This window comes from Brassica napus, chromosome C2 (assembly GCF_020379485.1).
Source record: "Brassica napus cultivar Da-Ae chromosome C2, Da-Ae, whole genome shotgun sequence".
In the NCBI taxonomy this organism is placed as follows: domain Eukaryota; kingdom Viridiplantae; phylum Streptophyta; class Magnoliopsida; order Brassicales; family Brassicaceae; genus Brassica; species Brassica napus.
Genome location: NC_063445.1, coordinates 6,142,456 through 6,166,554, shown reverse-complemented (window position 1 = coordinate 6,166,554; position 24,099 = coordinate 6,142,456). Strand labels below are relative to the sequence as shown.

General features: G+C 38.2%; 1 protein-coding gene and 1 long non-coding RNA gene across 2 annotated transcripts; one reads left to right on the top strand and one right to left on the bottom strand.

The window, feature by feature from the left end:
- Positions 1–4,859: 4,859 nt before the first annotated feature.
- LOC125582132 lies at positions 4,860–6,428 on the bottom strand. Its single transcript, XM_048748655.1, has 2 exons — positions 5,355–6,428; positions 4,860–5,201 (listed from the first exon to the last, which is right to left on the bottom strand). The coding sequence occupies exons 1-2, from the start codon at positions 6,426–6,428 to the stop codon at positions 4,860–4,862; spliced, it is 1,416 nt and encodes a 471-aa protein (XP_048604612.1).
- A 14,114-nt stretch (positions 6,429–20,542) lies between these two features.
- LOC106370367 lies at positions 20,543–21,377 on the top strand. Its single transcript, XR_007319011.1, has 3 exons — positions 20,543–20,888; positions 20,971–21,051; positions 21,139–21,377. It is a non-coding gene; the product is annotated as an uncharacterized LOC106370367 (long non-coding RNA).
- The last annotated feature ends 2,722 nt before the right edge of the window (positions 21,378–24,099 follow it).

Genomic DNA, 24,099 nt, shown 5'->3' with positions numbered 1-24,099 from the left:
CAGTAGCTGAAGGAGTGGGCTTGGACAATCTGAAAGCAGAAACGAGCTTCACAAAGATGGGCTCACAAGAAACAACACACAAGCCCACTCAGATACAGAATCAGCCAACGGCTACTTTCAAACAAGATCAAAGCATGGAAAAGGACAAACTGTGTGGTCCTGCATCGTACGGACTGAAGAAGCCTATAGCATTACAGAATCGATTCCAGCTGTTGGGGATCCAATGAAAAAAAGACCAATGTGACAGCTAAGGGAACAACTAGGGCTTTTATACTTTAGTATAAATTAAGTCATTACATTGTAAAGAAGACTAAGCAAATGATATAGAAATGAAAAGCTTCAAACTCTCTCTGTTTCAGATCTAGTCTATTTGTTCTTGTTTACACTATGCCCAAAGAGCATTGACCGAACAAACGGAGTGAATCTTTAACCTAGAGGAGGTCCTTAGGCTAAGTGTCTGATCAGGACATAGCTAGGAGATGGAACGTGAGTGTCCGCGTACCTCCTGCTGGAGGTACGAGAGCCGTTGGGTTCGACAATCGGTATTTACTCGATCGGAGTCGAAACAAAGAACAAGATTTTGACTTTGGTTTTGTTACAGCTGGACCGGTTAAGGCTGCCTACGTACCTCGGTTGAGGATCAAGCCATTCGTAGTTCGTTTTTCCCGAGTGAAAATGGCCGTTGGAAGCGCATTTACTCGGTCGAGTAGAAGTGACCGCGGAGGTGCATCTACTCGATTTTTTTTTGTTTACGAGTAGAAGCGTCTTAGATGCATTGAGTTCCATGCTCTAGGAACTTCTTCTCCGCGTGACGTTTGAAGTCGGTAGACTCCTGTTTTCACAACTTTGATGATTTTGTAAGGTCCTTCCCACCTAGCGCCGAGTTTGCCGGCGATCAGCTCCTTAGTGTTCTCGAACACCTTGCGCATGACAAGGTCACCGAGTTCAAGAGGTCTGGCTCGGACCTTTTTGTTGTAGTAACTCTCTATCTGATGTTGATAGTTTTGGATTCGTAGCAGAGCTTGGTCCCGTCGTTCTTCAATTTCGTCGAGGGCATCAAGCAGAATCTCCTTGTTGAGTTCGACGTACTGGGGCATTTTCGAGCATCGGAGGCTTAAAACGTTAACTTCTGCGGGAGCCATAGCCTCGACACCGTACACAGGAGAGAAAAGTGTCGATTTGGTCGACCCTCTTGGTGTTGTGCGGTGGCTCCATAGAACTCCGTCGAGCTCGTCGGCCCAATGACCCTTTTTCAGGTCTAAACGTTTCTTAATGCCGTTGATAATGAGCTTGTTGGAGGATTCCGCTTGGCCGTTTCCCTGTGGGTAACGAGGGGTGAAGGGGCTCAAACAAATGTTCCATTTACTGCAAAACACCTTGAAGTTGCCTGACATGAACTGTGATCCATTATCAGTAACGATTTCGTACGGTAGGCCATGGCGGCAGATAATGTTTTTCCAGACGAACCCACGTACTTCTTTGTCGGTGACTTGAGCGTAGGCTTCAGCTTTGATCCATTTGGTGAAGTAATCAGTGAGTACGAGAATGAAACGCCGCTGGCAGGAGCATGGAAGAGGTCTTATAATATCCATTGCCAATCGCATGAACGGGTACGGCACGACCGTCGTTCGTAACATTTTAGCTGGACAATGGATGCATGGTGCGTGCCGTTGGCATTTGTCGCAGCTTCTGGCGTAGGACTCATAATCTGCATTCATCGTCGGCCAGAAGAAGCCTAGGCTTCTAACTTTGATTGCTAATGCTCGTCCGCCCGAATGGTTTCCTCCAGCGCCTTCGTGTATTTCGGCCATAACCCTGACCGTTTCTTCACCATGGATACATTTGAGGAGTACTTTACTCGCAGTCCATCGATGGAGTTCGTTGTCTAGGACGACATAATGGGCACTGCATGTTTTTAGTCGGCGGGCTGCCCATTTCTCGGTTGGAAGTTCCCCCTTTGAGAGGTAGTCGATGAACTCAGTTCGCCAGTCGGGGCCGAATTCATCAGTAACAAGCGTGTCGGTTTTGGTGACTGGGGCAATGACGATGGTTTGGTCCGTCTAGATATCGATGCTCGGCTTCTCAATGCGGTGTATTGGAATGGTTCGTTTAACTTGGCCCCGAAGCTTGCTTCCAAGGGCTGCAAGGGCGTCGGCGCAGACGTTTTCTCCTCTGGGAACTTTGACGAGTTTGAAGAATTCAAACTCTGCGGCTAAGCCCTGTACTATCTTGAGGTAGGCGTCCATCCGATCGTTGCGGGCGTCGTAATCGCCGCTAAACTGACTGGCGACTAACTGCGAGTTGCAGTAGGCGCTTAGGCGTTTGGCCTTGACAGCTTTTGCTTAGCGGAGTCCAGCGATCAAAGATTCGTATTCTGCTTCGTTGTTCGAGGCTGGAAAGTCGAAGCTAAAAGACTGTCTGATCAGTTCGCCGGTCGGGGATTGTAGTTGAACTCCGGCACCTACACCCCTGTTAGTCGAAGATCCGTCGACATGCAGTGTCCAGTTTGGGTTTGGGAGTGTGAGATCTTGCTCCAACTTCGGGGCCAATTTGATTAAGAAGTCTGCAAGAACCTTAGATTTTACTGCGGTTCTGTTCTTGTAAGTGATATCAAGCTCACCGAGTTCGATAGCCCGCTTCGTTAGGCTTGCGGACCTGTTTGTATTTTGAAGTATTGTTCGGAGGGGCTGGTCGGTTAATACTTCCACCGAATGTGACTGAAAGTAAGGGCGAAGCTTTCTCACCGCTTCGACGACCGCCAGTGCCATCTTCTCCAGAATTGGGTATCGCGTTTCAGGTCCGGTCATGCGCCTGCTTGTATAGAAGATTGGTTTTTGCTCACCACGGTCCTCTTTTATTAGAACGCTGCTGACTGCTGCTTGTGACACTGCGACGTAAATAGATAGAACGTCGCCGATATCTGGCTTGGCGAGAACGGATGGTGTTGTCAGATAATGCTTGAGTTGGGTAAATGCCTCCTCGCATTTCTCATCCCAGATAAACCTTTTGTTACCTCGCAGGAGATTGTAGAATGGCAAGCATTTGTCGGTGGATCTGGAGATGAACCGGTTGAGTGCAGCTATCCTACCCGTAAGCCATTGTACTTCTCTACTGTTTTTTGGGCTTGGGAGGTTCAGGACCGCAGAGATCTGCTTTGGGTTGGCTTCGATTCCCCGCTGCGTGACTATGTATCCAAGGAACTCGCCTGACGAAACCCTGAACGTGCACTTTGCTGGGTTCAGTTTCATGCCGTATTTGTTGAGAGTTTCGAAGCAATCTTGCAAGTGACAGAGGTGATCAGCGGCATGTAGCGACTTGAGAAGCATATCATCGATGTATAATTCACAAGCCGTTGGTAGGTTGCTCCTGCGTTCTTCAAACCGAACGGCATGACCTTATAGCAGTAGGTTTCTCTATCCGTAATAAATGCCATTTTTCGCGATCGTCGGGGTGCATCATGATTTGGTTGTACCCAGTGGAAGCGTCCATGAAGGTGAGCATCTCGTTTCCAGCCGTGGATTCGACTAAACGGTCGATGTTGGGAAGAGGATAGTTGTCCTTTGGGCAGGCTTTATTTAAGTCTGTGAAGTCGATGCAGTCGCGCCACTTCCCATTCTTCTTTTTGACGACTACTGGATTTGCTAACCACTCAGGGTAGTGCACCTCAGCAATTGAGCCAGCGCCGAGCAACCGGTCAACCTCTTCGTTTACAGCCTTTGACCTATCGGGACCGAGCTTGCGTCGCTTCTGTCGGATAGGCTTGACTGTCGGATCGACGTTTAGTTCGTGAGTTGCTATGGTCGGATCAATTCCTTTCATGTCTGACATGGACCACGCGAATGTGGACACATTCGCCTTGAGAAAGTTGAGAACCGACCGCTGCAAAAGGTAACTCGAGAACTTCGCCTTCCTGGGAGCAGGCTTTATACGTTGGAGGAGAAATAGAGTTAACCGATAAAGACGATCGTTGGAGTTTAACTGTGGCGACTAGGAGTTCCCTAGCGGCTTTTTGATCTCCTCGTAGTGTTTTGATTTTCCGTCTGTACCGGGGAACTTGACACACTGGTGATAAGTAGATGGAATGGCCTGCATTGAGTGTATCCAGGGGGTTCCAAGTATAGCGTGGTAAGGGGCCTTCGTGCTTACAACGGCAAACTTGACAGTTCGAGTGACTCCACATGCGCGTACCGGAAGGCGGATTGTTCCCAGTATTGTTTCGGAGGATCCGTTGAAGCTGGTTAATGTTCTGGAGGATGGTTTGATGTCATCGAGATCGACTCCCATCTTCTGCAGAGTTCCTCGGAAGATGAGGTCGACAGAGCTTTCTGTATCGATGAGGACCTTGGTGACGTCATACTCCCCAATTCCAAGGACTACAAGAAGAGGGTCGTTGTGGGGTACGTGAATCCCTTCAGCGTCATCCGGCAAAAAAGTTATCGGAGGGTGATTTGGCGGCCTAGTCGGCCACCTCTGTGAAGTCGCGACTTGTCGACGGTAATCCTTGACAGAGCAAACAGAGTTGCCGCAAGGAGGAGAACCGCCCATGATGACATTTAGCTAATGTCGCGTTTTTACTTGCTTGGAGTCTAAGAAGGCGCGTAAATCGGTTGGTACGCTGCTGTCGTTTTTTGATGGCGGAGTGTTGTTGCTTGACGTCTTAGTTTGCTCTCAGTGGTTTTTGAACGATTGAGACGGATTCGAAGATCGCATGCTCCTGCGTTGAGTTTATCCCGAAGGTCGCCGTTCGAGCGTTCTTTGGGATCGGGGTCACCTGCTGAGATACGCCGGGACTTCCGTGCATTCAACGTTGTTCGTAGATCATTGTGCGTGGAGCTGTTGCTATTTTCGGATTCGAACTTTCATTTTAGAACATCTCTCAAATCTTTGAGGACAGGTGTGTCATCGTTCTCATCGTCCGACGACAAGGTATGCTGAGAAAATATGACCTCAATGCGTCTGCGGTTAAATGGTTGCTCTTCGTCGGCCGAGGAGTCTCCCTCGTCGTTACTCTTCGGAGCATCCTCCTCGTCATCTCGTTGTTGAGTTTCGCTATGTCGACCTTTGCCTGTAGCTTTGCGCTGGGCTCTCCTTTCTTTATTTTTGCTCCAGCTCTTGCCGTTCTTTGGCTTAGCCTTTAGGGGTTCGAACTTGAAGTCGCCACTTGCTAGGGATGAGAGGTAGTGCGCATAGAGTGACTTGCACTATGTCGTGTCGTTCCCTTTGACGTCGTGATATTTCTAATGTTTGGTGAGATCGACGGTTCTGGAAGGTCCTGCCGCTGAACCTGTTGCTGTTGTAGTCTGGTTCGAGCAAACGGCGTTGACTGGTTTGTCGGACGAATCGAGCTATCTTACCCCCTTGTTCCATCCTTCTCCGCGGACTACGAGAGTTGAAATCGGCACGTTGTTCTCATTGACGACATACATGTATCCATCTTTGCGGCCGTTTTTGTCGATTGGAGCATGCTGGCGCGGTTCTTGTTGCGTGTTGGCGTTTTTAGCCGCTGGAGCTTTGGGTGCGTTCATCTTGCTGAGAATGGCGTTAGTATCTTTTTCCATTCGGATGAAATTATCAGAGCGCGCGATAGCATCCTTGAGTGACGTAGTTGGGTTTTGGTATAAATCCTCTTGGAATTTAGAACGAACCCACAATGTGTTCCGCAGGGCGTCGATGGCAATACCATCTGGAATTTCAATCCTCGAGACTACGGCTTTGAACTTCTCCATGTAGTTGCGGAGGCTCAGGCCATTGGTTTGGTTAAGGTTCCAGAAGCTAGAGGCGGTAGCGCTGCGCTTGGTGAACATAATGTAAGTCTTGATAAAAGCTGCTGACAAATCGCGGAAGCTTCCGATGGAGTTTTCCTCTAACTGGGAGAACCAGGTTAGGGCTTGCTCGTGGAGAGTTTCGACGAACAGTTGGCAGTAGCATGCGTCCCTTTCTTCGTCGGGGAGTCGAGCCCGTGCCATCGCAATGTTGAAAGCTGTCATGTGTTCCCCCGGGTCTCCGCTGGGTTTGTACTTGGGTAGGCGCAGCTTCTCTATCTTTCCGAGTTGCACACTACTCAGAGCGCTAGTAAAAAGGGTGCGTGATGTTGGGGCGAGTACGCTCTCGATTTGCGGGGCCGCGCTGGTTACCTGATGGATCTTCTCGCTCATTTGTTGGAAGCTGAGTTTGAGCTCGGCGAGCTCGCGTATGGTTGCGAGATTAGAACCTACTGGGGGGTGGTCGGCGAGAATGGTTTCATTAGGCTCCGAGTCATCTGAGACGTGGTCGCCTCCGGTCGCCGTTGGGTTGGTGTTAAAGAGGCGACAGCGTATCTGCTGGGGACGGCTTGTTTGGCCATCGGGAGCTGTGAGTGCCGCGACCAAAGCAACTAATTGGTCGTTGGTCGTCTTTTGGACTTCGTCTTGACGAGCAAGTCGAGCCATGATAGAGCTCATAAAATCTGCGGCGATGGGTGGCGCGGCTTCGGGCGTAGGGGTCGGTTCTCCGCCCGGAGCGCCGAAGGTGGCGTCGTCTTAAACCATGTAGATCTAGAACGTTACTTTAGTCAGCCCCACTGTGGGCGCCAATTGTTTGAACGAGATTCAGTCGACTAGAATGAAAGAAGTCAGAAATGGGATGACTAAAGACGTTTTATTAGATTTGAACTGAATGGTTACAAGAGTGACCGGAAAGTGAAAGAGCAACAAGATCAAAGAGATTGCCTAAAACCCTAGATCTAGCCGCTTGGTCTGTCCAATGGTCCCTCCCCCTTTCTTGTTGCTTCCTCTCCCCTTTTTATAGGTCTCCTGCCCTTGATGCCTTAATTTCGTGCCTCTTTGGGCCTTGATGCGAAAGGCCGCGTACACGGACCCGGGCGGAATTCCCTTAAAGCCGGGTACTTTTGGTCGGCTTGGTCAACCGGCTAAAAGTACTCTAATGTCGAGTTCTCGTGTTTAGCCGCCGAGCCGACCAGACAAATCCGACTCACTGGATTAGGGCTTGTTATTCGATGGGCCTTGCGGAGGGATGTATTCCATCTCCTACAATCGTGATGAAACCGGAACCTTTACAATCTGAAGCATTTTTGTCCGAGTCGTACTAAACGTACGGTTTCTCGTGCTACTCCAAAACGTGAGTCGCTGTACAACGCTCCTACACACATCGTTGGCTACCACACTCTAAATCGCACTTCTCTTTTTTTTTTTTTTTGTAATCCAGGGTTCCCCAGCTTCATCCGGGAGGTTTTTCCCTGAGCCCGAAGGCCCAGTATCCACTTTGTGACAGGGATGAGCAGTTCGCCTCCGGCTGGCGTCGAACCCGGAAGCATGACAATTGGCCCCCAAGGCTCTAACCAGTAGAGCTGACTCATCCCGTCCTAAATCGCACTTCTCTGCAATGGTATTGTCACCGGCAGGAGATGGGAGATCTCTATGGTACAACTTTTGACCTACTTGTACGAGTGTGGACAGCCAAATGATGGATTCAAAGACGGGAATATCGCCCATGATAAGAGAATCTCCAAAATCAACCTTATTTTTACAGTTGAGTGAACCTCAAATCTGATTTTCTCTAATGGTAAAACCTTACATCTGATTTTTTTTTAAAAAAAATATTTGCATTATAGTCTTTAAGATTGATTAAAGTTAATAAAAATTACAAACATTTATAAATAATAAAATATATATTAAAAAGTATCACAAACAGTATTAACATTATATTATAATAAATGAGAATTATAAAAAACACAAATTAAATCATAAATTATAAGTGAATACCAAATTACTCAATATAATTATTTTTACAATGTTCAAACACAAGATGAATAAATGAATGTTAAAATAATATAAAAACACATTTATTAAATATACATAGGTTATGAGCTTAAATTTATCGAAACTAACAATTTATATGCAAAATATTTAGAAAATATCAATTATAAGGACTAAAATGACAAATATAAAAGTTAACATGGTTATTTAAAAGATACATAACTGTAGAAATGAAAAAAATTATAAAACTTAATATATAAGATTTTGATAGTCAAACCTCAAATATAAAATATTACTGTTCAAAACACTAAAATTTGAAGTTTTAAAATTGCTCTTGGAATATATAAAACTTTATATTTGATGTTTTAAAATTGTTCTTGGAAAATTTTTAAGGGTGTCCATGACTTTGACTTCATTGAAAAAAGTTTATCCGAATAAAAATATATTATATCTTGTATAGTGAAAATAGTAATTTTGAAAAACCTTTTAGATATTCCTGACATATTCATGAGGTACTTCTCACAATTAGTTATAAGAGACTTTTAATTAAAAATTAATTAAAACTAGCTCATATTAAAATATTAGTAGTACTAGATCCACTACAAGAAAACAGCAAGGATACTGAGGGAAAAAATCGTCGGAATTTCTTCTTTCCTCGGAAATCTCTCGGAATTTTCCGACGGAATTCTGAGAAAACAAATTTCCGAAGAAATTCCGAGGATCACTAGTTTGTCGGAAATCTCCTCTGAATATACCGAGGGAGAACTTCGTCGGGATATTTCCTCGGAACTTCATCGATCGATGAGTTTTTGGACATATATACATCGATCGATCCGTTTATAAAAAAACATTCGGAATATACCGAGGGACACCTTTCCTCGGAATATTCCGAGGAACATGTCCCTCGGTATATTCCGAGGAAGATGTCCCTCGGTATATTTCGAACATTTTTTTATAAACAGATCGAGCGATGGATATATGCCCACAAACGCATTGATCGATCGAGTAAAAAATATAATTAATTTCCTCGGAATGTAAAAAATATTTATTTATTTTTTAAAATAATTTTTTGAAATTTAAATTCGACAATATAAAATTAAAATTAAAATTGAAATCATATTAATTAATATTCAAAGTTTCACAAATAAAAATAAAACATTCCGAGTTTTTGGAAAAAAAAAACTACGGGTCTGGCACGTCCGGGAACACCTTGTTCGGTTACATCCTCTGCATCATCTCCATCATTTGCTGGTTCAGCCTCCTCTGCGTCTGTTGAGCCGCCATCTGGGTCTCCAATAAAGATATGCGATCATCCTTGTCCTTCAACTGAGCCGTAAGTACTTTTGGATCAACAAAGGGCGGTGGTGCAGAAGAAGGAGGAACCGACTGGGTGCGACGACCCAAACCGACAAAACGTCTCTTCTTCTTTGGAACCGACTGAATAGAAAATAGCCAAATTTACAAATTTAAACCAAGAAATAAATGAATTGAACTTTAAAAAAAAAAGAACTTACGGATTCAACGATTTCGTTGATTCGAAACCGGGACAAGTTGGTCGAAGCCGTCGAAGCGTCATCCTCGGTTTGAAGCTGAGACACTTCGTCTACCACCTGAGTTTGGACCAGGTCGACCACGTCCCTCACAAGACCGTCATCAATCTGGCCGGTCTTCTTGTTGGTATACGCCCTCCTCATTAGGGCGAGATCATCAACCGGCTCGCCATCATTTTCTTCCGCCTTGAAAAAAACATAAATTAAAGAAACATTAGAAATTAGAAGAAATGCACAATAAATTAAAATTCTGAAACTCAAATAATTGAAGAAAAAGCGGTTGAACTTTACCATGCGATCTCCCAGAGTGGCAATAGATTGAGCACCCAAGTTATGCTTGTAGATGCCCTTCCCTTTACGGTCGCTCCTACGGTTGGTGGAGTTGGTGGAAGAAGTTTCTTTCGTCTCTTCCTTATCCCAATGCGCACACAACTCCTTCCAGACCGTGTCGTTCATCGACTTTGGGACCTTTTAATAAAAAAGAAAAAGAAAATAGTTTAATAAATAAAAAAATAGTTTAATAAATTAAAAAATTGTTTAATAAATTAAATCGAACCTTATTGATTTCCTACTTCTTCTTCCACTCGTGGATCTGCTTCCCATAGTTGTCCATAACTTTATGGACGAAGTGGTGATAGATAAAGAGAGTCTCATCGAAATTCCAGTTGAATTCTTGCTGAAAAAAAAACACAATTAATAGAAAATTTATATTAAAAATTAAAAATGTAAGTAAAAAATTCGAATACTTACCGCAAACTGACGAAACCATATACGGTTGATCCATGCGCTGATCCCGTTCCCGGATCGGTTGAACCTAATAAAAAGAACAAACGGTTGATAATGAATCCAAATTTAAAGAAAAAAAATGTTTAATTACCATGTTTGACCCCGTCCATGTGGATACGAAGTGAGATACGGAAGATGGTCACGACCGGACTGTTGAACCAACTCCGCAACACTCATCACTCCCGGAGGACCCGGAGGAGCAGGAGCGGATGCAGCAGCGGGAGCGAGAGGAGCAGGAGCGGGTGCAGCAGAGGGAGATGTATGGTTGGAGCTGTGGGGCGAAGGAGAATCCTGAAAATGGCTGGAATCCCGAGACTGGCTCCCCGTACCACTACGACCACGACGCTGTCGAGGCCGGGTCTGATCATCATGAGACCTGTAAATTAAAAAAATATATTTAATAAATACAGAAATATATAAATTATTTTTTTTAAAAAAAAAATCCCAAATAATAGTTTTTAATCACAAAAAAAGATTTATAGATATTAAAAATATTTAATAAATATATAAAAATAGTTCTAATAAACAAAAACTAGTTTTAATAAATAAAAAATAGTTTAATAATTACAAAAAATAGTTTTAATAATATATATTTAAATCCCAAATAATAGTTTTTAATCAGAAAAAAAGTTTTATAGATATTAAAAATATTTTGTAAAATCCAAAAAATCGAATTTATATACAAAAAAGATTTTGTAACATCTAAAAAATCGAATTTATATATAAAAATCATTTTGTAAAATACAGAAATCGATTTTATATACAAAAATCGATTTTATAAATACAAAAAAAATTAATAAAAAAATTCTAAATCAATTCAACAAAACAAACTATTCAACCAAATCACAATTCTAAACCTATTATACAACCAAATCATAATCCTAACCAATCACCCTAGCAAAAATCTATCAAAACTACACAAAAACCTAACAAATAGAACCAAAGAGAGTGGGATAGGGTCCTTACATGATTTGTGTAAGAGAAAGGGGAGATCGCCGGAGATATCGTCGGATTTGAGGGGGAAATCGCCGGAGAGAAGAGAGGAGTCGCGCAGAGGAAGAAGAGAGAAATGGGGAAGAAGAAGTGGCTCGTGGTTATAAAACCTAGGGTCCGATGGATATTATCCATCGGAATTCCGTTGGAATTCTAATTTCAATTTTCACGAAATATTTGCCCGGTAAAATGAAAATATTCCGAGGAAATTCTGACGGATAGTAAAATATCCGTCGGAATTTCCTCGGAATATTTCGAGGAAATACCGAGGAACTAGTGTTTGGGGTTTCAAAACATCAATTTTTTTTGCCGTATTTCATTTCTTATAGAATTGTAATGCATACCATTGAGGATTCTTTGTATAGATGAGCATAAACCATGAAATAACAAATTTCAAAACTAATTGAAAGTATTCCCTTTACCGTTCATTAAAAGGTATAAGTGTTTCGCTTATATTGTGGGATTTCGTTCATACAATCGGAAAAGTATTAATTATACGGTAAGGAAGAAATTTTGACTTCATAATGAACGTAAGACACTTAATAAGGGTTATATAGGTGTTATTCAAACTGCAAAAAGTTGTTTTCGGTTTAAAAACCCTATTTCCTCGGAAAAGCCTCGGAATATTCCGAGGGAATTCCGAGGAAACCCTTTTCTTCCTCGGAATTCCGTTGGAATATTCCGAGGAAATTCCGAGGAACTAGTGTTTGGGGTTTCAATACGTAAATTTTTTTTTAAAACGGATCGATCGATGGATATATGTACAAAAACGCATCGATCGATAGAGTATATCAGGTGTTCCTCGAAATTTCCTCGGAATATTCCGAGGCTTTTCCGAGGAAACAGGGTTTGGGGTAACAATGTGATCGATCGAGAACAAAATCTCGTACGTTTTTTTATAAACGGATCGATCGATGTATATATATCCAAAAACGCATCGATCGATCACTAAGATGGACCAAAGCGTAACAATGTGATCGATCGATTAGATTATCCCACTGATCGATCGAGAATATCAAGTGCTCCTTGGAATTTCCTCGGAAAATCTCGTAAGTTTTTTTATAAACGGATCGATCGATGGATATATGTCCGAAAACGCATCGATCGATCACTAAGATGGACCAAAGCATAACAATGTGATCGATCGATTAGATTATCCAATCGATCAATCGAGAATATCAAGTGTTCCTCGGAATTTCCTCGGAAAATTCCGAGGCTTTTCAAGCCAGTAAACTTTCCTTCCTTTCTGTCGATACAGTTAAGCAAATTTGATGCGTAACCGTCTGGAAATTCCACATCGTTTGAAATCCAATCAAAGAACGCATCTTTTCCCTCTGCATCAAGTCGGTATATGGGAAAAGGAGTCCTACCATTCTCATCAACATGAAGTTCTGAACGAGCACATATATCGACTAAATCCAGTCTTGACTTCATATTATCCTTTGTTTTACCTTGAACATTAAGGATCGTGTTCATGAGATTGTCAAAAAAGTTCTTCTCAATATGCATGACATCTAAATTATGCATTAGCAGATGATCCTCCCAGTATGGCAGATCCCTGAAAATACTTTTTTTGTGCCAGTTATGTAGTTCTCCAACAGCATCTACCGGAAAACGCTCATGTCCACCGACGTCTGGCGTCCTTTCTGCATCAAAATCTCTTAGTTGTATCTTCAAATCTTTCCCACAAATTTCCGGAGGTGGACTGTCAAACACCCTCTTGTTCTTCGTAAACAAATTCCTACTCCTACGATATGGATGATCAGGTGGTAGGAATCTCCTGTGACAGTCAAACCAACACGTTTTCCTTCCGTGTTTTAGTTGGAAAGCATCAGTGTTATCTTGACAATATGGACATGATAGCCTTCCATGCGTTGTCCATCCAGGCAACTTACCATATGCTGGAAAATCACTTATTGTCCACATTAGTACTGCCCGCATTTGAAAGTTTTCTTTACACGAAACATCGTATGTTTCAGCACCTTGAGCCCATAGTTGTTGCAACTCATATATTAGTGGCTGAAGAAACACATCAAGTGATCTCTTAGGATGCTCTGGTCCGGGAACAAGAATCGAGAGAAACAAAAACTCTCGTCGCAAGCACAAGTTTGGGGGTAGGTTGTATGGTGTAAGAATGACGGGCCATAGAGAATACTGTCTTCCACTCTTGCCAAACGGACTGAAACCATCAGTACATAATCCAAGGTAGACATTTCTTCTCTCATACGCAAAGTCGGGATACTTTGATTGAAAATGCTTTCACGCTTTTGCATCTGAAGGATGTCTGATCTCACCATCTGTTGAGTGCTCCGCATGCCATCTCATTGGTTGCGCTGTGCGTTCAGACAGATACAACCTCTGCAACCTTTCCGTCAAAGGTAAATACCACATCCTTTTATATGGCACTGGAACTCTTCCACTCGTATCTTTATAATGAGGCTTTCCACAAAATTTGCATGTAACACGCTGTTCATCCGCCCTCCAATAAATCATGCAGTTGTCGCTGCATACATCTATTACCTGATACGATAAACCAAGACCAGCTACGAGTTTCTGAACCTCGTAGTATGAACCATGAGCTACATTATCCTCGGGTAGAATACCTTTTACAAAATCAGCAATCGCATCCACACAGTCTTCAGCCAAATTATAATTTGTTTTAATGCCCATCGATCTTGTAGCAGATGATAAAGCTGAATGACCATCTCTGCAACCTTTGTACAATGGTTGCTTTCCAGCATCCAACATATCATAAAATCTCCTAGCTTGTGCATTGGGTAAATCTTCCCCTTTAAAATGATCATTTACCATCTGCTCAGTACCTACACCATAATCTACATCCGTTCTAATTGGTTCTTCTAATCTAACCACTGGCTGAGGTTCGCTAGTACTACCATGTTCATAATCAGTTTCCCCATGATTATACCAAATTTTGTAACTTCGTGTAAACCCACTCAAATATAGAAGAGTCCAAACATCCCACTCTTTAATAACCTTTCTATTTTTACAATTAGAGCAAGGACATCTTAACATACATGTTTTTGCTTCCGGTTGTCGGTGAACTAACCCCATGAATTCGGTTATACCTCGTTGGTATTCTTCCGTAAGCAATCTCGTGTTCGGATCCAAATGTGGTCGATCGATCCAAGAACGAAAATAATTTGAAGAAGACATATTTTTTATGAATCAAATTCGTGTGTAAATAGAGTAAGAGGGAGGATGAAGATATGGAGTGAATGAAGAGGAAGAGGAGTGTTTGTATTTATAGTTTAAATCCTGCAGACAGACCGAGGAAATTCTGACGGAATTCCGACGCCAACGGCTAGTTCGTCGGAATTTCCTCGGAATTTTGTAAAATCCCCCAACGGCTCTCCAACGGCTATAATATTTCCTCGGAATTCATCGGTTTTTTTCGAGGAACACATATTTCCTCGGAATTTCCTCGGAATATTCCGACGGATTGATATTTCCTCGGAATTCCGTCGGTATATTCCGAGGAAATTCCGAGGAAACCAAATTTTGTATTTCCTCGGAAATTCCTCGGGATATTCCGAGGATTTCATTTTCCGTCGGAATGTCCGTCAGAATATCGCTGTTTTCTTGTAGTGATCTTTTCTCCGCGCTACGCGCAGATTATGTATTTTGAATTTATGTTTTAAGTATACATTTAAGAATATTTCTTTTTGTAAACTTATAAAAATAATTTTTTTAAGTATGTGAAACTGCATATAATTGAAAGATTATGTATTGTGTCTTTGAACCAACTTTAATTTTTGGTAAACAATATTCTAAAAATCGGATCGAAACAAAATAATTTTTCTAGAATAGCTTTTATAAAATCTACTTAGACATTCAGAAAAATAGTTTATTAAAAGGTTCTTAACTGCTGCATGCCGATTATTTGAACGCTAAAAGATGTTTATTAACGTTGTTTTGTACCTGATATCCTAAACTTTATGACATTGTCTTATACCAAAATCTGTGTTCTAAGTATTTTCGCACTTCAAAAAAGGTATTTTCACATTATTTGAAGTAAACAAATATTTTGCAGTAGCTTAGTAGTATCTTTCATTATCACCAACTCAATGTTTAAAACTAATATGTAACCAGAGGCATATGCACTTGACGATGAATGAAGTCATATACCCAGCTGATTTTTAATTTTGTATAGATAATTACCTAAAGTCTTGGTTGTTTTTAAGAAATGTGCTTATGATTCATTTTTTGGTACATTACTTGCTAAGATGATCTAATTAAAAAGGATAAAAATGATATATATATATATATATATTTTTATATTACATATTTTTATTTTCTCTAAAAAATTAGTTTGTGTATAAATATTAAAAAAATATTTACCGATAAGTTTGGATCAAAAACGTTTAGCCATTCTCTCTTAGAATAAAATTTTAAATTTAATATAAAGATACCTAAATTCATTAATTATTGTATATGCTGCTTTTTTGGTTTATAATAAAATATATTTGAATAAAATTTTAAATTTATTATACATATATTTGAATTACACAAGTAATAACTAATATTTCATTTGTATTTCCGATAAATTTATATATATATATATATATATATTATAATTATTAAAATTAATTATTTAAATGATGTGACATACATGCAAATAATAATATTTATCACTAAGTTATTTCTGTTTTAAAAATAAATATTAGTCATGAATATAAATATTTTTAAATTAGTATATCTAAATTGATAAATTTTAAAATATCATTAGAATTGGCTAATAATTTTCAAGTTACTAATTAATTAAATTTAGTATTAGAAAAATATATTTAAAATTTGTGTTTGTTTAGGTTTTTATTTTCTATAAAAATATAACATATGTTTCTTAAATTATAAAAAATAAGTAAAATAATTTATTAAAATGATAAAATTTAAATAAAATTAAATACTTACACTGCTAAATAACTAATGCATGAAAATAAAAATATTTACAACATGTTTGAGATATATGACATATGTGTAGAAGTTATAAAGAAAATAATAACTGTTAACATTTGAAAAATGAACATTAATCTTGGAACACGTAATTTTAACTTTTTATACTTTTGTTAAAAACCGTGTAAAGAAAATATTACATTTTTTCCAAATTTATGATTTTTTAGTTTTTTTTTAATTTTATTTTTCAAACTATTTGAATTTTCTACTTTGGAAAGATATAATTTATGTTCTTTTTGTTCCTAGTTATACAATTTTGGAAAAGAAAATTTTTATGTTGAATTTCCAGATATTAATTGTTTTACTTTATTTTATTTGTTAATTTAAATTTTGTTATTGATTTTCATTTTTATTCTAAATAATCATCCTCATAAAACCTATTGTGAAAAATAAAACTTGCAGAACTCTGAACAGCACATCTATAATAGTTGGCTTGGCCTAAATAAAATTAACAACAATTACATATTTGCTTCTTTGCTATTTGTTGCAGTCTTTCTGATTCTTTCAAACTGTTCTTCTAACTCTCAGTTTCTGATTTTGATGCAACTATATGAGTGCACAAACGCTAGATGAGTATATCCATGACACAAAGGATTAGATTAACATCTATGTAACCAAAGACGAATCGTTCTTTAAACATGTATTATCATAATGTCCTAAAGTAAGAACCTATGATAAATGATGTCTGTTTCCACAATTAGACAGACAATCATCCTAACCAGTTGATTCAGGTAAGCGTTTGAAACCTGAAGCTTTTCTTTTCAAAATACTGCAGTTAGAGCTTGTGTTAAAGCAAAGGTGTGTACACACTTGTCCACTCAAGGCATGAAAAAAGAAGTGAGATGTCACAACTTTACCATTGCAACTCCGGCTTGCATCACCACCGAACAGGGCCATACTCCATAGAAGGAAGATGACCAATGAATATATGTTCAGTTGTATGTGAAAAACTGAAAACTCTATGCACTCGGCAAAGCTAAAGGAGTTTCAACGTTACGATAATTCATTTACACACAACTCTATGTAACATCCTAAAAGAAGATTTTTCTCATACATTGTCATATCTATAACCAGTCTTTGTTATAAACAATAATATTGTGCAGTAGAGTACTGTGATTAAAGAGATCTTATTTCATAAAGCTACAGATTTAACGAAACATACCAGTTTATAGTCTTTAACAACTTTCGGTGTTATGACTACATGGAAAAGAAACCATCCATTCCGAGATATTATTCTTTTCCCCCATATCTACACATTCAAGCTTTTTAGATTGGAATGATGAAGCAGAAAAATGAAGTTGATATATGAGTTACACACATAGAGAGGATAAAATCAAAATGAAAAAAAAGAAACTAAACTTACACTTCCATTTGCTTGGATCTGAGAATTTGTATGTCTACAGTAATGTTTCTTCTTAGCAGGAGAAAGATTTTCCTCGTCTCGAAGTTCACTAACATCAAACTCGTTTCCAGAATTTGGATCTTTCACTACCCGACCCAAATGACCCAGTGGCCGACCTGTTTCCATCATTTCCTCTCCTTCTCCACTTCTCAGCATAATCATCGTCATCATTTTCATACTCATCATCCCATGCTCCTCCTTGTAATTGTTGTAATTGCGGTTCATGAGACCCCAATCCTTGAAAATGTCCCAATAAATAGTGAACACTATTGCGAGGCTCGAAATGGTTACAGCCACCAAAACCATAAGCCAGTAAGTCCATTTCTTCGAATTTTGTTCTAGCTGCAACCACTAACATGGTGGATAGATACTTCAGTTCATTTGGTCTTTCATTGTTTTCATTATCCTCAACCAACGTCCATACACACTGCAAAAAAAAAAAAAAGAGTGTCTAACATTTGAAAGGATGCAAACATTGCTTATTTCAAAAAGATGAAAAAGTATGAATTTAGTATAGTACCTGAGCTAAGCGGAACAATTAAGGAATGATGGCAACAACAATGTAGAGTTTTTTGATCGAAACCAAAACGTCAGGATTTTAACTGTAAAACAAACTAACACTACAGGAAATGTGGGTATTAATAGCATCAGATTATAGCGCTTATGACAGTTCTGCTATTGTATATCAGCACTTGTTTTTTCAATAGTGTTTGTCATTTTGAAACGCTATATTTGTTATCGCGGGAAAATAAAAAAAAATTATCCGCGTTAATTTGCCAAATTTATCTAAGTCGCAAAGTACTTTTCCTCTCTACACTTAGGAAACAAATCAAATCTTTCTCTCACTGTCGGACTCTCCTATCTTTCTCTCTTGACACCAACCAGTTTCCCCCGACTCTCCTTCTCGTTCTCTCCTCCAACCAGAATCCTCATGGCTTCCACCGAACAACTCGAGAATCGTCGTTCTCTCTTCTTCTTCTGCTATTTATTGTTCTATATTAGTCATCGAGTAGGGTTTCAATTGGTTTCAGTGTTAGGGTTTTGAATTGGGGATAAATGATTGTTCTGATTAGTCCTCGATTAAGATTGTTCTTATCTCTGGTTTGATTTTTTTCTGAGTCTTTCCATCTGTGTTCATGTGTTTGGGGTTTCGATTTATGGTTCTCTATGTGTTCTGGTTTTCTCTGTGCTACGGGTCATATTCTCTTTCTCTCTATGTTGAAGAGCCGCTACCAACAAATTCTTGTTTCGTTACATGTACATAATCAATGACTATAGTTTGGTAACTATTGTGGCTTGTTTTAGTTTTGTGTTGTTTTTGATTTTGGAGCTTGGTGTGTGTTCTTGTATGTTTGAGCTCGTTCTGTAATTTATGGCTCGCTCAGATATAATTATCTGTGTCTTCTTCTGATAATCAATAGTTTCTGTTTTTCTTCTTCATTTATGGATTGATTATTTTGTATCATAGTTCTTCTACATAACGAGGCTTCGATGGTTCAGCTCGTCGGAGATGAATAAAGGGGAAGTTCTTAGCCTCTCTTTGCCATGAACCTCACCGGTCAAGCTGTCTCTCTCTCTCACTTATTTTGTTTTGTTTTTTGGTACATGAAGAGTTGTCGTGAGCAGAGTTGGTGGTCGTGAGCTTGAACACATAGGAGGCACGGTGTGGTGGTGGTGGTGCTAGCTGCCTCTGCTCACCGGAAAGTGAAGACAATGCTTCATGGTGGTTCGGCGGATGATGACGACGACGTTTGGGATTTAGATCTAGGTTTAATTTGTTTCTGGTTTAATGTTTTTGTTTTTGTTTCGGTTTAGTGTCTTTTTAAAAAAAAATTGGTTTAGTTATGTTAACTAATTTTGATATATAAATAAAATTCTTGTAGTGCAACGCCTTTTTCTTGACTCTGTCTCCACCAAGTCCTCTTCTCCTTTTCTCCTTTGTGTTCTAAGTATTGACTTTGTATGTTATAAAACTCATCGTTGAGTTTGTCAGTTGTCTTTTGTATTGAGTTCATGTATTGACTTCGTATGTTTCAAGTTTTTTGATGGAAAAGTATATGTTTTTTTTGTCAACTATGGAAAATTATATATATATATATATATATATATATATATATTTATGTTAAAAAATAGATTTATCATTTATATTTATACAGTTAATGATATTTTTATTTATCTAACCCTCCAAAACCCTAAACTCTAAAACCCTAAACCCTAAGTACATATCTTAAACCCTATATCTTAAATACAAATTTCAGCAATAATATTTTTAAACTTGAATTCCAAATCATAAATATAAAACTCTAAATTTAGTCATTTTTGAAAATTTAACCTCAAACAATAAAACTCTAAATTGAGTCATTTTTCAAGTTAAACTCCAAATCTTAAAAGTGATAAGCCTAAACTTTATCTAATAAAATGTACAGTTATTTATATAACTCCAAACTCTGTTTTTAAACACTTAAAACTAATGTTTACATAAATTGTAAATAAAAATAAAAAGTTTTAAAACATTTAAAACTATTGTCTAATCTAAACTATATATTTAACTCAAATTTCCAAAACCATAATTCTATACCCTAAACTTTATTTCATAAACCATAGTTCCATTTCATATACCATAAACTCTAAATTTAAATATATTCCTTAAATCATAAACCTAAACACCAAATCTAATATTTTCAAGTTAAACTCCAAATCTTAAAAGTGATGAGCCAAAACTTTATCTAACAAAATGTAAAGTTATTTATATTAACTCCTAACTATGTTTCTAAACACTTAAAACTATTGTTTACATAAGCATTTAAAACCATTGTCTAATCTAAACTATATACTTAATTCAAATTTCCAAAACCATAATTCTATACCCTAAACTCTATTTCATAAAGCATAATTCCAATTCACATACCCCAAACATTACAAACATATAAACTACATTGAATCTAAAATTAAAATTTCAAATTTTAAATTGTAAAATCTTAATCTTTGAATTTTGTCTCAGAAATTGTTTTTTTACATTAATATTTACCTTAATACTTCGTGTATTAAAACAGAAAAAAAAACAGAGTAAGAAAATAATTACAAAATCTGGTCAAAATGAATTGACCAATAAGGTATAAGGACGAGGATCACACTCTTCTGACCAAAGCCGTTGATTAAGTAAATCTAATGGACCAAAATGAACAAGATGAAAAGATGTATTTCTTCATCTCTCTCCTCTTACCTCTCGTATTCGTCTCTTCCACTTTCTCTATCTCTCATCTTCTTCTCCATGCCTTTTAACAAAACTGTCTCAACCACCATCACCATAAACGAATCAGTGTCAACACCCATCACAATAAAAAAAATCTGTCTCAACCTTCATCACCAATCACCATAAATGAATCTGTCTCAATCTTCATCAGCTCAAACAAAATCTGACGAGAAGAACATGTACGAGATCTAGAAGTTCATCTCAGATTCACCCTTGTTTAGCAAGTTCATCTCAGATTCAGTTTTCTTTTTGATTTAATAGGTTGATTTATGAGAGATAATACTGTCGAGTAAGCAAACAGAGGCTCTGGAAGACCTGTTCCGTAGCCATCCCGAAGGAAAGGTAAAGTCTCTCTATATCTATCTCTCTGCTTCCTTTCTATCTCTCTCTGTTTTGAACTGATTTTGTTTATTTTGGTGCATGCTGAAGAATTGAACTAGTGAGAAGAACCAGAGGAGCAATGCTACGGGAGTAAGCAAATAGAGGTTTTGGAGGCTGGAGGTGGATGCTCTGGAGGCTGCAGGCTGGAGGCGAAGGATTAGGGTTGCAGGCGGAGGCTTAGTCTAGGTTTAGAATAATTATGTTTTGGTTTAATGTTTTAATTTGTTTTTGGTTTAATGTGTTCGTATACTGATTTTAATTAATAAATAAAATTTAATTTTTAATTATGAATTAATTTTCGATTAATTTTGAATTATTTAATTATGAATTATGTTTTGGTTAATTATGTTTAGGTGTACTTTTTATTTTATTTTTTTAATTTGGTTTGGTTTAGTAATTATTTTAATAAATTTATGGATAATTAAAAAACAAATTAATGACACAAAACATTTGCTATCATTGTTTATTTAACTATAGCATACAACATATCTGCTATCAAAAGTGTCGGACCTATTATAACGGGCGCTGTTAGAGCATTTTAGGGAACACTATTATATCTAACTCATAGCGTTTTTCGTCCGCTATTACTATCCATATTTCTTGTAGTGTAAGTAGCAAAAACTAAATTTACTCAAACAATGATCATGATTATAAGTATTAAGTTACCTTGCCAATTTGGTTTTCCCACGTAAATAGTAATGAGGTGGGTGCAATCTCAGGGGATGTTGTCTATTTGTTAGTTCAGATGTTGCTATTGGATCAAAGTCTAGGAAAACTCCCATGTTCAAACAGAGCAAAAGCACTTGAGATTCAAGGTCGTAAGAAGAAGATGTTGCCATAAGAGTTTGATTCTAGTTACCTTAATATTTGTCTTTTGGAAAGAGAGTCTTTACGCAAGGGCACAGACATGCTTAATAACTCGAAATAAGAGTGTTTATAATCTACAAAGAGCATCTTTTAGCTGGCTAAGCAAAAGAGAGTTGACCACATACTTGTCATCATGGACAGGAACTCCACACTCTTAATCGTGGAAAACAATGTAAGATTCGTCTTTAACATGAATAAAAAAAAATCAAAGGTCCAGTCATAGCAGAAGAAAATATTTAAGCCGAGAGGAAGTTAATCCCTTCAATATCGAGAAATGATAAATAAACTAATCTTTACACTTTATGTTGAATTACTAAAGCAAAGCATCAATGTCAATTTCTAACTAATATGCAAAAGCAATTGTATTCCTACAAAAAATGGAAAACGATAGACTGAGAAAAGATTATTACCAGATTTGGGACTATCTTTTTATCTTTCTCCTCCGTCGTATCCCTTCTCAGTGAAGATGAATAGTTTGACCGGGTACGACGCGAAGCCCTCTTCCCGCTCGAAGAAGACGCCATATCAGTGGGAAAAAGATGTCTCAGATGAATACCATGCATTTGAGATACCATTTCGCCTCAGATTTGAAGGGTGTAGAGGCGAGAACTGCAGCATTTTATTAAACGGAACGCCGTAAAAGTGAGATCTTGAGATGTATCAGCCATCGGTTTCTCCAGAGATGTAGATTAGGATGTGTAACGGCGAGAGATGATCAAAATAATATGAAATTGGGATGTGAGATAAGATCTATTGATCGTCTTTGCTGTAACCTTCGACGAAAATAACGGGAATGAATGAGTGAGAATGGATCATAATAACTCAACAGAAACGACAATCTGCAGAAATCGGAAAAGATGAGGCGAAGTGGAAGGATCACACGTTTCGACGATCATTGTATTTGGAATAAGAATTGGACTGATTTAAAACGGGCCACAACCAAATATTATCGGCCCATATGAATTGGTCTTCTATTATTCTGTGTTGAGAAACATCGGTATGACGTGGCCATTTTGAAGATCATGATTGGACGATTTTTTGAAACGACGTGGACAGCTTCTCAGTTGAGTATATCCAACTTTTAGTATTGTTAGATTTTCTGTCTGTTTTTTTTAGGATGAAGGTGCTAGGTCCGAAATATTAATATAAGAAACTGTCCCCTATATATATAAAAACACAAATTCACTATTTAACCAAAAACAATTGATATCTTCATTTCTCTCTAATTTCTCACTAAAAATTTAATTACCCTTTTTGGTTATTTGGCAAATAAGTCCTAATAATATTGAACACTTTTTTTCTTGGGTGTGAATAACTTTACCGATTCAAAGATGAATATCTAGATAATCAGTTATGATTAGAATTTATTATACACTGTCTGGTTTTGGAATAGCCCATCAAAAGCCTGATTCAGGCCCAAATCAGGTAGAACTAGTCCACTATAGTTTTTACTTAGTGATGATAGGTTGCACATGAGCATAGGAGAACTGTGAACATATTTTGTAGGGGAAGATTTATAACCAGAACTTTCCAGTTAACCATATTAAATAAAAGATAGTTTGGAGATATTATATAAACTGCGCCTCTGTGGTTTAATTTATTTTAAGATTATCAACTTTCTATTTGTTAGAACATATTTTCAGAGACTAAGAGTTGTCCCCTTGTGACAAACTGTTCCACTGATTTGGTTTCTCGTGCCTTCAGTTCTATTGTTTCGGACATTGCAAAGATTGTTTGTGATGATGTACGATGTTGGAAACGGGTTTTACTCCCACTTCATACCCAGTGTAAGAACTCCGTTTAGTGTCACCAATTTCCGGTAAAAAAGTATATATGTTTTTGAAGGATTAAAACCCATTCTAAGCTGTAAGGATACTTAGCACCAAGCTGATACTGTCGGACCAAAACGTAAACGAAATCAAGACAGTAAATGTAATTTGAAAGGCATCTGATACCCAGCGAATATCATGTCGCTCTTATGATCTACTTTCAACAGCTATAAAAGAGGAGCCAAGGAAAATGAGAAGGAGATCCAAGTTTTATATATCAAGCTTATATTCTAAATACTATTGTACTCTTTCATTTTCATATATCCTACCGCTCTTCACCATTGTATCAAATCATAAGATCAATAATATACAT

Bases quoted from the DNA above. Each gene is read 5' to 3' on its own strand.
- LOC125582132 (XM_048748655.1), bottom strand. From the start codon at position 6,428: ATGGCTCGACTTGCTCGTCAAGACGAAGTCCAAAAGACGACCAACGAC. The intron at 5,202-5,354 runs GTAAGATAGCTC...GACACGACATAG, and splicing joins GAGAAGGATGGAACAAGGGG to TGCAAGTCACTCTATGCGCA.